The 12,951-nt window shown below is 41.8% G+C and overlaps 1 protein-coding gene and 1 non-coding gene across 3 annotated transcripts; one reads left to right on the forward strand and one right to left on the reverse strand.

Moving 5' to 3' along the window:
• Positions 1–484: 484 nt before the first annotated feature.
• Positions 485–10,516, reverse strand: PRMT5 (protein arginine methyltransferase 5). Of its 2 annotated transcripts, none has more exons than XM_074294239.1 (18): positions 10,097–10,516; positions 9,215–9,534; positions 8,559–8,677; positions 8,158–8,243; positions 7,801–7,935; positions 7,301–7,413; positions 7,131–7,180; positions 6,745–6,908; positions 5,962–6,123; positions 5,675–5,752; positions 5,533–5,591; positions 4,840–4,962; positions 4,577–4,752; positions 2,099–2,208; positions 1,760–1,853; positions 1,515–1,631; positions 1,239–1,303; positions 485–1,039 (listed from the first exon to the last, which is right to left on the reverse strand). In XM_074294239.1, the coding sequence occupies exons 2-18, from the start codon at positions 9,319–9,321 to the stop codon at positions 887–889; spliced, it is 1,911 nt and encodes a 636-aa protein (XP_074150340.1). In that variant the 5' UTR covers positions 9,322–9,534; positions 10,097–10,516; the 3' UTR covers positions 485–886. The 2 variants fall into 2 exon arrangements, with proteins under 2 accessions (XP_074150340.1, XP_074150339.1); XM_074294238.1 differs by lacking the exon at positions 10,097–10,516 and adding an exon at positions 9,539–9,718 and having other exon boundaries at positions 9,215–9,352.
• Positions 9,689–9,761, forward strand: TRNAR-ACG (transfer RNA arginine (anticodon ACG)). Its single transcript has one exon. It is a non-coding gene; the product is annotated as a tRNA-Arg (tRNA).
• Positions 10,517–12,951: the final 2,435 nt, after the last annotated feature.

Raw genomic sequence — 12,951 nt, forward strand, 5'->3', positions numbered from 1 at the left:
TGTTCATACATTATCTTAATTGGATTCTGCAGATTCCAGAGAGCAGAATTAGGAGTGAATAAGTGAAAGAGTTGTACAGAAGTACATGTTAGGTTTAATGTAAAGAAAAACCATCTAACAAGAATCATCCAAAAAAAAGAAAATCAGTCTATCTGGAGAAGTAATGGATCTTTTCTCAATAAAAGTTTACCAATCAAAAATGCCCACTTGTCTGTCATTAAGGGGAATTATTCTTCAAGCAATAGGATGGCCTAAATGGTTTCAACCCTGAAATTCTTTCCCTGTAGGGTATGAATATAACAGCTCATCCCAACTGACAAGGCAAGGCTTAGCAAAATGTTGGCTCCAAGAGCCAAAAGGGAACACAATTCAGCTTCCTGACTATGACTTCAGGTGATTTCAGTATCAGGGTCCTGGCCTAGATATGAATGTGACTGAGTTTATATATCAGGTCCTGAGAATCAGAGGCAGGGGCAAGGGTGAGTGGGGGCAGGAAGGGCTATAACTTTGCTTTATTTGTTATTTCCTTTGACACAGAAGAACCAAGAAGAACAGAGATGGGCAGGGTTGAAAATCACTCAGTCCAGTGTCCTCAGGGTTTGTCCCAGAAAGCTCTGGAAGCTATGCCGTCCCTGTAGCTTCACATTCTGCAGAGTGTTTCCTAGCCCAGGATCTTTTATCACAGAATGGGACAGAGGGGCACTCTAATTAACTCTGCCCTCTTACCTGCCTTGTATATAAGACAGGAAAAGCAGATGAGGATACCCTGATCTGATGAATGGCAACAGTGATCCTGCCCTAGGGAATAATTATTGGTTCTTTCAGTGCTATAGGGGAACAGGGAGCTGGTTCCTGGTTCCTAGGCTTTGGGCACTAGCAGGCAGCACTAGAGGCCGATGGTATAGGAGCGACCAGTAGGGTTATGAATAGCTGAGCAGATAGGTGCCGTCACTGCCCATTCATACCACACCTTCTTGGCATTGCTGCATCGCCAGAATCGCACACAGATAGTCTGCCCTTCATGCACGGTGATGGGCTGCTGTAGGAACAGAGATACAGATGTTTGGAGAAGCTGGTCATATCACCACAATTGGGACAGGGGTCTAACAGATTTTGGGAGCAGTATCACAATGTTGGAAGGGAAATGGGAAGTACCTCCAAGGGAGATAAGTCAAGGGCAAACAGCAAATATTGGGATCAAGGGAAATGATATCCTACAGGTTTTTAAAGATGCTCACCTTTATAGGAAAGAGAATAGGAAACCAGGAGAACATTCCAGGAGAATGCGTCTCTGGACGGATACCTATGGAGATATAAGAACCAAATGAACTCAAGAGCTTCCCTTATCCTGATCACACCAAGATTGTGTTCCCTCTGCCAAAATTAAAGAGGATTTCTATAAAAGGGAAAGAATGGGCAATACCAATTCCCTTGATCACCTTCTGAAGCAAGCACAAGCAGGGGAATACTCAGATACCACACATTTGCTTCTAGCCAGAAGCACAAGCACTCACTCAGAGTGATGTCCTGATAAAGCACGGTCTCAAAGTAGCCTGCAAACCCATGCAGGACAGTGTTCACCTCTACAGGAAACTCCAATGTGCGATAACGGTTATTGTCAGTCAAAGGATCTGTCAAGAGACAAGCAGTGAGAGAATCCAAAGGAGAATCAGTGAGCTGTCAGAAAGGCAAACCTATAAAAGGAGAGAGCACATTTAACTCTCAAGAGAGGATCAAAAGGAGCCACTCAAGGACCTACCTCGATTGGGATGGCAAAAGGTAAAGCAAGGCTGGGGTTCAGCCAGCTGGTGAAAGTTGTGCAGTCGAACTACATAAGGCATCTCAAACTGGGCCTGTTTAAGAAGAGGAAAGCAGGTGCTGGAAGGGAGAACAGGGACAGTCTCCTCCTTCCCAGGAACCTGAGAGGAAAGTCTCAAGAGCCTGAGGGACACACAGAAATAAAAGGAAAGAGAACTCAACCTAACTCCCAATTTATCATATTTTCTAATGAAATATAAAACAGATGTTTAATGTGTTTAATATTTGCTGACACAATTAGTTAAAACTGTGCATGTGGAAAGGGAAGAAATCTTCTCACCTCAGGGTCCCGGTCCTTTTCTCGACATGCCCGGACTTCATTGTATAGTTTAGATGAGGAGATGGGAGCTAAGAAAGAAGTATACTCCCCTGGGATGCTCACCCCATCATCTGCAAAAACAAGAATGGCAAATGAATTTCTAGTGGAGAAGAAAATTATGTTGATGTCGTAATCCTAGATTCAAGCAGAACCTTTCATCTGAAACCCAATCCTCTTCCCGATTTCTGTGCACACACAGGTAATCCTCAATTCTCCCTCACAATTTATTGCAATACAGTCAACTGCAAAGATATCAATTGTACTTCTTTAAAATCTCTCTATCAGTTTTTCACCCCATAGTCTACTTCAGATCTTTATCATCTTTTGCCTATCACAATGGACTCCCACAATTGTTCTTCTCTCGTTTTTCTTCTCTCCAGTTCACACAGCTGCCAAATTGATATTTTTCAAGTATATCTAAATATCACTGCCTAAACTGTTATCCTCAAATCTACTTATACAATCTTAATTTTTCTGCTGACTCCATTTCCCCTAACCCGTCTTACATTTCCAAGTGACTTTCAAACATTTTAAATTAGATGTCCTGAAGATATCTTAAATTCAACATATCTAAAACTTAATTCCTTAACCTTTCACCAAAATTCCTTCCAATTTCCAAATCTATTATGGCTGAGGGCACCACCATCTTCCAAATCACTCAGGCTGCCAACTGACATAACTGACTATTCACTCTCATTATGCCCTGCTAATTTTTTGCCAAGACTTACTAATTTTATTTTTTTACCTAGTTATCTTTTACATGTACACTATTCCACCCCAAATGCTTCTCTGACATAGACACGTGGTCCAGGATTTTTATCATTTCAAATCTGTACTTTTAAAATAACCCGCTAACTGGTCTCTCTGCTACTAGGATTTCCAATTCTAGTCTACTCTTCATTCAGCTGTCAAAGTGATCTTCCTAAAGAGCAGGCCTGACAACATTACTCTGCTATTCAATAAACCCCAGTAATTTCCTATTACATCCAGAATCAAATATAAAATCCTTTATTTGGCTTTTATTAAAGCCCATAATAACCTACCCAGTCTCCCAACAATTTGTATTATCCCATATATACTATAATATAGTAAAACTGGACTCTGCTATTCCTTAAACTCTACTTGTTCTAAACATTTTTACCCCAGGAAATGAGGCCATTAAAGCCCATCTTTCTCATCTCTACCTTCTGTTCCCCTGGTTTACCTTCAAGCTCTCTAATGCTGTCGTCCTAGTGATTACCTCCTGTTATTTTCTGTGCGTAGCTTGTTTATATATTGATTTGCATATAGTTATTACCCCATTGGACTGAGAGCTTCTTGAGGGCAAGGACTGTCTTTTGTCTATATCCCCATACTTAAAGTGTGTGGCACAAAATAGATACTTAAAAAATGAGAAAAATTATTATTAATAATCAATTACTAATATGAGGGGGAGAGGATATGCAGGTTTCCCCCCCATTTCCTCAAAGTGCAGTTCTTGTGAAGGACAGGGCTGATAATGAGATTTTCAACCACAGGCAGATGACCTTCCACCCAAAACTCAATTACTTAAATGGTCTGGGTGAAGGTAGATCCTTTTGTCTAGACTTCCCAGGTAGGGTGGTCTGAGGAGAGATGAATCTCTTTATCCTAGATTGACAAGATTAAAATCACAGTATCCAGTCCCTCATTAGAATAAATCTACCTCTCATATTTATTTATTCTCTCATTAGTTGATAACCAATCAAAGTTGATCTCTGCCTATAGGGAATACCCTCTTCCAATGATACTTAACCCTGGCTGTTTTCCAGGGGTTGTCTTTGGTCTCCCAAGGGCCACAAATGTCAATTTCATTATCTGCTAACCATAATTAACAAAATTATTATAAATTACCCAAAAACTATGTCTTTAGGACTTTTCATTCATTACAAAAACATTGACTGACCTTCAAGAAGCTTCAGTGGCTCCCTCTTGCCTCTAGAATAAAACACAAACTCCTCCATTTGGCATTTAAAGACTAATCTTTCTAGTTTGGCTAGTTTAGTGTGAAAGGGAGAAACGTGAACCTAATCTGGTTGACTTGCTATAACAGACCACTCCATTTCCTATCTGTAAGCCTTTGTACAAGCTGATCTCCATGTCTGGAATGCTCTTGCCCTTCATTTCTACCTCTTGGAATTCCACCTCCCTTTCAAAGCTCAAATGACATCTCCTAAATTACTTTTTATATATTTTGTATTCACTCATGTATCTACATATTCCTCCCTAGGCCCAGTATCAGATACAAGGTCCTTGAGGGGAAGGAACTGTTTCATTGTATATCCCTGAGACCTTGACAAAGTGCCTGATAAACTATAGATAGTAATAAATGCTGAACTGAATTGTCTTCTAGTTTGCTTGCATTGGTCCTCCCACCCTGTAACCAACTTCTGCCATTCTCTGTCTTCCATCAAAAGGCACCTTTTAGGAAGTTTTGGGCTCCATCCAGGCATTCGGGTGATAGTTCATTATCTGCGAAGGAACCTAAGAGTTCACTAACAATGATGTCTGCCTTCTCGGGTGCCACCCATTCCCGCATGTCTGATGACACCACAGTCACTTGGCTGCCCCACTCTTCAAACTGCCAGTTCTCTAGCCTGTGAATAGAGAAGGCCTTATTAGCATGGTGCTGGTCCTGGTTAGGAGCATCATGCTCTTAATAGGCTGCATCAGGAGTTACTCACGTCACCACAGCATTGGGGTTCTTCTCTACAGCATACAGCTTCACTCTCCTATCAGCTTGCTTGGCAGCCCGGAGGGAAGCATTCACTAGGGGACCTCGGCCTGCACCTAAAACCATCAGTACTCTGAGAAGAAAGACAAAGATAAAAATAGAACAATAAATGGAAATAAAAAAGAATAAACAACATGAGTAGTATGGCATAGCAGTAGTACAACAGCAGCAGCAGCAATAGCAGCCTTCACATATTGCCTAATGCCTCACAGACCTTGTGATAAGCACAAATGTGCTAAACAAAATTAATCCTCTATATTGTAACACATTTAATATGTATGGGGTAGCCTGTCATCTAGGGGAGGGAGTTGAGGGAGGGAGGGGAAAATTTGGAAAAGTGAATACAAGGGATAATCTTGTAAAGGAAAAAAAAAAATTACCCATGCATATGTACTGTCGAAAAAAAATTATAATTATAAAATTTAAAAAAAAAATTAATCCTCAACAATACTGGGGATAGATGAGATCATTATCTCCACTTTATAATTGACAAAACTGAAGCAGACAAAAGTTAAATGACTTGCCTAAGATCAAAAATCTAATAAACATTCAAGGCCAAATTTGAACTCAGATATATTCCTGACTCTAGAACTTATACTCAATCCACTGTATCAACTAACAGCCTGAATTAAGAAACACTCACTGCACATTGGTGTCCTTTTCCTCTTCTGGTACACGATCCAAGAGACATTTGTAGATGGCCTGTGAAGGAGAGATATTCTAGCTTTACTTCCACTCTCATGGACATTCCCCCACTTCCACTCCCCAATCCAGACCCCACAGACCTGCTGGTACTGGGAGTATTTGATGGGATCCTTCTCAAACACTTCATAAGTTTGAGACTCCAGATTGTCCATTAGTGGCTCAAGAAGAGAAAGAGAAAATTCAAGTTAAATTAAACAGAGTCCTAGAATCTGATGACACCCCAAACTGAAGGAACATTTTATTTGTCCTTTGGATCTAGCTGGGAGAAAGGAAGCTGGGAGGACAAGTGGAAAGAGAGTTAGATTCTCTCCACACAAAATGCTTCCTTGTTCTCTATCATTCCCACAATTCCTAAATTCACACTCACCTGGAGTGGTGACTGAAGATAGTCTTCATAACCCTTGGCAAAGAGTTCATAGGCATTAGGTGGTGGACGGTTCTGGCTCAGGTATTCCAAATACTGCAGGTAAGTGCAAAATTCCTTTTCTGAGTGATGATTGGCACCAGTAATGATGAATTGTACTTCCAACTGTAAATAAGACAACATATCAAATCCAACCTCTACAGCTTCACAAGAAAGTCCCACTGTCCTAAGATTTAGAACTCTGACTCCCAAACCAAGCATCTATGTCTAATAACAGCTAGAGTAATCTACAAAAGAGTGGTCTAAGTAATTTACTTTATGAATCCTTAATCAATGCCCTTGAGTATATCATCCCCAACAATCAGCATATAGTTTAAATATATGTTTAATGTTCACTGTGCATCTCATGGTACCTTAGAATATCTTGTGCCCTTTTATTATTTCTTTCTCAAATGTATTTCTGGGTTTTAGGAGCCCAAATGTTAAAACTGGGGAGGAAGGAGGGGAAAATAATGATTCCCATGTTGGTGCTTTATGATTTAAAACCCTTGGAAATATTTCTTTTTAAGATGGTTTCCATGAAAAGTGAGCAAGTTTCCTATGTCACATTCTCCCTTTATCTCTGCACCTCAACTTTGCAAAAGTTGCTCTTTAGGGTCAAATATGAAAAAGGAATTAAGCTGTGGGGAAATGTTAAATGCCTATATAAGCAAGGTAGAGGGATCACAGGAATAATACCAGAGATGAACATTACAATTCCTCACTCGACTATATTCCCTTTATTACCTTGAGGAGACGGAAGATTAACCTCTGGTGCACTTTAGAAAGCACAGGAAATCCCTTCTTATTGGTCAGGAAGATGCTGGTTGGAAGGATGGCTGCTTTAATTGGCTCCCCAAGCCACCGGTCAATAATGTGATTAGATGGGAGGTCACAACCAACTTCAATAGCTGAGTATAGAAAGAAAGATCTACTGAAATCCAAACAAATTTTCTTTCTGACAAAGGATAGTCTATTACAATCCTGCTACATAGCAGAATGCTATAAAATAAAAGGGAACAACTGCAAAGTCTCAGCATTAGCAGTGAAGCCAATCTGAAGCTTTAAACCAAGACTATTCATATGAGGTGGGGGGGAAAGAGAATCTAGCTATGACAGCCTGCTACACTCACCCACTGCAATCCTCTTGTTGTAGTCACACAGGGTACGAAAGTTATGCCACCTGCCAGGAAGAAAACACAGCATGGAGTCTACCAATCAATGTACTCCTTCTGGTGGTCCGCCATTCCTCTCACAACTCTGCTTCCTAACCTCATGCTATAACAAGGACAAAATCACATACCACATCCATGTCTTCTCCTCCCCAGTGTATGCCTCTGTTCTTGTAAGAGGTTCATTGACAATGACATCATCTCGAATGTCTTCTGCTGCCATCAAGGGAACACGTATCCAGAACTGCAAGGAAAGAAACTACCTCTCTATCCAGAAAAATCTTCCTTGATTAAAATGAAATTGATCCTAAACCAGTGTTTAACCCCTCAGTGAACAACATTTTCTTAATTCCTACTTCTTCATGGAGACAAATGCTCATTTATATATTTAGATTAATATCTATTAGTCTTACTTTTCAACTCAACTCTACACTCAACTTTTTGGTAACAGTATTTATTTGATCTATCCCAATAACTGATTGGTCATCACTTTTAGGAAAATTAAGAGGAACAGTAGGGCCTTTCCATTACATTATTCTCATAAAATGGATTAAGTGCCCTGGCTTGGGAAATATTCAATACAACTCAACCACAATACAACATTGTCTATTCATCTTCTGGGCTGTCATACCATGGAAGAATGATGGCCCGTGTGAATGTGATTGGTCAGGACTCTGGCCAGATTAGTATTATCTTCTTGAGAGAGAGGTAACAGAAAAGCTGGAAGACCCAGGTATGCTCCAAAATTCAATTCCTGCAACATGGCCTGGAATAGAGACCAATACAGACAGATTAGTACATGGTGCCCAAATGACTTCTATAATAGTGGTGCAAGATGTAACTGACATCCAAGAACACAATGGTCACTGAAATTTGGGCTGCCCAAGGTGGCACATAGAGTTCTATGCTCCATATGAAGCTAAGAAACATGATCCCCCCCTGCCTGAGTTTTAGGGATGGCCACAAGGTATACATCAAGGTGCCTCACCGCTTCTGAATTCCTTCTTATCTTTTCCACTTTGGAATCCGGACGGATCCATGGTGACAGCTTTCCTACAATCAATGTATTCCAGTCTGCATCCCCCAAAGAGAAAACAAAAATTTGATGAAATATGGTTACTTTCCAACTGCTTCTCAACAACTGACCTCCGCCCTCCAGCAGACCAGGTAATGGAGCATGGAGAACAGGGCTTTTCTCATCGTGAGCAGAGAACACTGCTCTGGGACAACACTCATGGAAACAAACTTTGTATAATGGGCGTATCTTATTATTTATTTCAAGAGAATCATATCCCTAATTCAAGGAAGAAGGGGTGGCTGGGGTCTCAAAAATGGGCTGTTCATAGCCTCTAAAGATATGGGGGAGGGGCCTCGAGGAGGTTTTCCTACCCCGTCCTGACAGCAGCAGGTCAGACCGTGTGTGGGGCCCAGGACGACACTTGGCAGGCTCTTGGGTGAACTCCCTCTTGAATCGGGGGTGGAAGACGGGCATGCAGAGGAAATCAAAGCTGAGACAAAGACAGATGCCCCCACCCCACCCCCACCAGATATTATTAGCAAAATAACAGTGCCCTTAGGGCAGGCCACGTGAGGGGCCTCGCCCCACGTGGGCCAGACCAGCATGCAGTCCACGTGCCAGGGCGCACAATGTGCCTCAAAGCCCTCCAAAATTTAGTTTATGGAGAGGAAGAGAAAAAGGAAAGAAGCAGGAACTCCATATCCAGCAGCAGGGCCAGCTTCCCTTAGATTTCACCCTTGGCAGGCCCAAAGTATCCCCAGATTCCCGCACGCCTTCCCACCCAGTTCCCTGCCCCATCCCTGCGGCTGCTTGTGGTCGAGCTTCTCCACCCACCTCCCCCCCAATCTCAGAGACAGTCTGTGGTCGAGCCTCTCCACATCTCCCCCCATCCACAAGAGGAATGGTTTCTCCCAACACTGTCCCCTTCTCCCCCCCCCCGGGGCTGGGAATAGTTTCTCCCACTCCATCTCCCAGAAAGCGCGCGTCCCACCTAAGAGAGGGGAGAAAGGGAAAATGGGGCCCTCACCCTTGTTTCGCCACGGCCCCCAATGTATCAGCCACTTCTGGGACGCAGTTAAGGTCCCGCCCGCTGGACACGCGGCACCCGGGGGCCCCAACTGCCACCGCCGCCATTTTTCCCTTCACGTTGTCCGCGCCGGGACCCCTGGATAACAACAACCAATGGCAAAGCACAGAAAAAGCCGGGTTTCCCCAGTAGGCGGGAGGAGTCTCCTTAACAACCCGAGCGTCTTCTCCCACTCAGAGCTGGCGGGGTGGGCGGGGCGATGTGGGCCTCCCTGCCAATCAGGTGGTGGCGCCGTGACGAAAGACGTGAGACCTAGTGACCTACCAATAAGAGGATTCCGCTTGTGAATAGAGTCTACTTCCCGTATCGTTTAATGTAGAATATTTGAAACTGATCCAAACGAAAACTACATCCCCCATGAAGCCCTGCGGTATCCTCTTGAAGGAGTACTGCTGCAGGAGGTTTCTCGTCCTCGGGCCAGTGGCGCAATGGATAACGCGTCTGACTACGGATCAGAAGATTCCAGGTTCGACTCCTGGCTGGCTCGGTTGGAATGGATGATATTTATTGCTTTCTTTAGTTATTTTTCGGCAATAGCAATCTTTATTTCACATATGCCCCCCTGTTTTCTTCCAGTCCTTTATTATCCATTGATACATTCATTCATCTAGTCCCTCAACATAAATAACCCTGCTACACATAGGACACTTTCCTAAACTCTAAGGTAACTTCACTCTAGAGTATGCACATTTCTTGCTCTCGTGAAACAAGAGTCAAAGAAAAGGAAAAAAGTAGTAGTAATCTCACACAGATTTCTCTACCCAGAACTCTCCCAAAGATGTTGCTTCTTCAAGCAATAAAAAGAATTTACCAAGTACCTACCTGAACGCGATCTCCAGTCTTCCTCTCAGATAGCCGATTGGACATAGCGAGCTGAATGTCCTGTACATAGCTTAAATTCGATGTTTTAAAACAATTCATTATTTCGCCCAAAAAAAAATCTTTCCTGTCCCCCCCTTCCTGACTTCCCTATTACTGTTAAGAGCACCATCCTCCTCCAAATCGTCCCGCTCCCCAATATAGTGTCATTCCCAACTTCATATCCTCATCCCTCAAATACAATCGGCTGCCAAGCCCTGTCGCTTCTACCCTTACTTCTTCCCTTTTCTCTCAGGTGTCTCCTCTGACAGCGCAGCCAGCTTGGTGCAGGCCCGCATCCCTTCACACCTGGATTATTACAATAGCTGCTGGTTGGTCTCTCTACTTCCCGTCTTCCCCATTCCAATCCATCCTCCCCTCGCTGTCCAATTCATCTACCTAGAGACTCAAATGCAACCACGTCACCTCCTCCACTCAGTAAATCCCACTAGCTCCCTGTTACCTCAGGGTACTTAAGCCCTGCATCATCTGCTCCCTTCTCATATCTTCTTATATACTCTATTTACTCTTCTGTATTCCAGAGACACGAGCCTTCTCGCTCTTTCTCTTCTCAACTTCATTTTCACTGACTCTTCCCCATGCCTGCAATTTGCTACCTCCTCCCGTCTGCATCCGGGCTTCCTCCACTCTTACCTCCAGTCCCATCTTTTGTCAGAAGTCTTTCTTTGTCCCTGTTAGCTTTGTGCCTTCCCTCTGAAATTACCCCCCATTTAGCATGTGTGTGTACATACATGTATTTATGTGCATGAATATATACACTCATATAACTATACATATGTATAGTTTATAGTTATCTGCATGTTTCCTCATTAGATTGTGAACTCTTTAAAAACAGGCACTGTTGTTTGCCTTTCACGCATCTCCAGAACTTAGTATGATACCCGGAACAAGATCAGGGCTTACTAAATGCTAGTTAACTGTCTTGATCAATGCATTATCTTCCATTTATACTCTATCTTGTTTACAGATCAGGAGTAAGGCTGGCGAAAATTTCTTATGCAACCTTTATACACTTTTCTTTATTCAAGTATATTCAAATATAATAAGGTATATTCCCTATACCTTATGCTACTCAGGTAACCCTCCTAGGAGTAAAGCATCTGATAAATTACAGACCATTGGGTAAGAATGGCAGTGTGTTACATCTCCCGCTTTAAAAGACTAAGGGAAGGGCATATGAATGTCCCACGAGTAGTGGAATTTCTGGCATTTTGGTATTTGAGTGGGAGGGAAATTTTGAGATAGGAGAATCTTCCTAATACCCTTGAAATCACACCAGTAAGCAATTTCCCAGCCTGCCCACTTTGCCATATCACTGTGTTAGTTTCCAAAGCAGGGACTCAGAGGACCTTGGTTTGAATATGTCACTTTCTACTGTGTGACTTTTGTCAAGTCTCTTCACTTCTGACGGCTTCAGTTTCATTGAAATTAAATGCTAGGTCTGTAGCAGATAGAAAGTTTAGAAAGGATGCAATTAAGTCCTAGTGACACTCACAGTCTATTAGGAGATTAAGAGCCATACTCAGGAAATTTAAATACACAAAAACACTTGACAAAGTTTGCCCAGTGAAATGAGGGGATGAGCAGAGAGAAGGTTATTTCTAGCATGGAGAACAGAGGAAACTGTTTACTTGGACTTTAAAGAATAGGCAAGAATTCAACAAACAAAGGAGGAGAGAGGGTATTTCTTGTCTCGTATTGGTTCAGGCAAAACGCATGGAAATGGGATATCATAGGGCATTTTGGGTATGGGAGACAAAGAGTAATTTGGATTCATTAAAGTAACAGAATTAGATCAGATGACTACCAAAAGTCTTTAACTCTAAATTCTAATCATGACAGGAATATTAGAAGACCATTTAGTTTTATTCTCGATAAAAATAAATACCGTGTTCTATACAAAGTGTATTTTCAGCCTTATTTGTTAAATGATTGCATAAGAGACTGTAGAATTAGTCTAAAACAATACCCCTTACTATCAGCTAAACCTACAGTTCTGAGTCAGAAAGACACAGCAAAGAGCACTAGTTCCTTCCATCTTTGTTTTTTTAATTTTTTGGTGGGTTTTAAAAAAATTAATTCTCAGTTGCTCCTCCTTCTATATTTTGTTTTAAAAGGGTGAGGGGAGGAACCTTTCTTTTTCACTTGAAGAACTGTAAGGAACGTAGGACTTTGAACTCCAAAGGATGCCTGAGATAGAGAGAAACAAGGATATAATATAATGTAATGAAGAGTGCCTTTGGGAAAGAGTTTATTTTCAACTTTACAAAAATGGGTGGCGAAAATGGATGCTTCATCTCCTTCACTGAACAGACACAAAATTCAAAGTTGAAGAAAACAAACAAACAAACAAACAAACCAGCAGGAGCTTACCTAAAAAAGCATTCATTTTATGACTTCTCCAACAAGTAGACATCTGGCTTTTTCTTGGAGACCTGCAATGAGGAAGATTAGATCCACAACTTCCTGAGGCAGATCCTATTTTTGGGTAATTCCAATTGTTAAAAAGTTTTTCTTGTATTTATTGTACCTAAATTTACCTTTGTACAACCTTCCACCCAGGACATTCTTCCTTCTGGAGCTAAACAAAAGATGTTACTTTCTCTTCCATTTGACAGCCTTTTAAATAGTTGACCATAGCAATTTTGTTCCTACTAAAATCTTCTCTTCTTCAAGCTACACCTTTCCAGTTCCTTTAATCCTCATATGGTATTAAACTTAGGGTCTTTACTGGCCTGATTGCCCCCTCTAGATAATCTCCTGAATATTAATATCATTTAAAAAATGTGGCATCACTT

The sequence above is a fragment of the Sminthopsis crassicaudata genome, chromosome 2 (genome assembly GCF_048593235.1).
Source record: "Sminthopsis crassicaudata isolate SCR6 chromosome 2, ASM4859323v1, whole genome shotgun sequence".
NCBI lineage: Eukaryota > Metazoa > Chordata > Mammalia > Dasyuromorphia > Dasyuridae > Sminthopsis > Sminthopsis crassicaudata.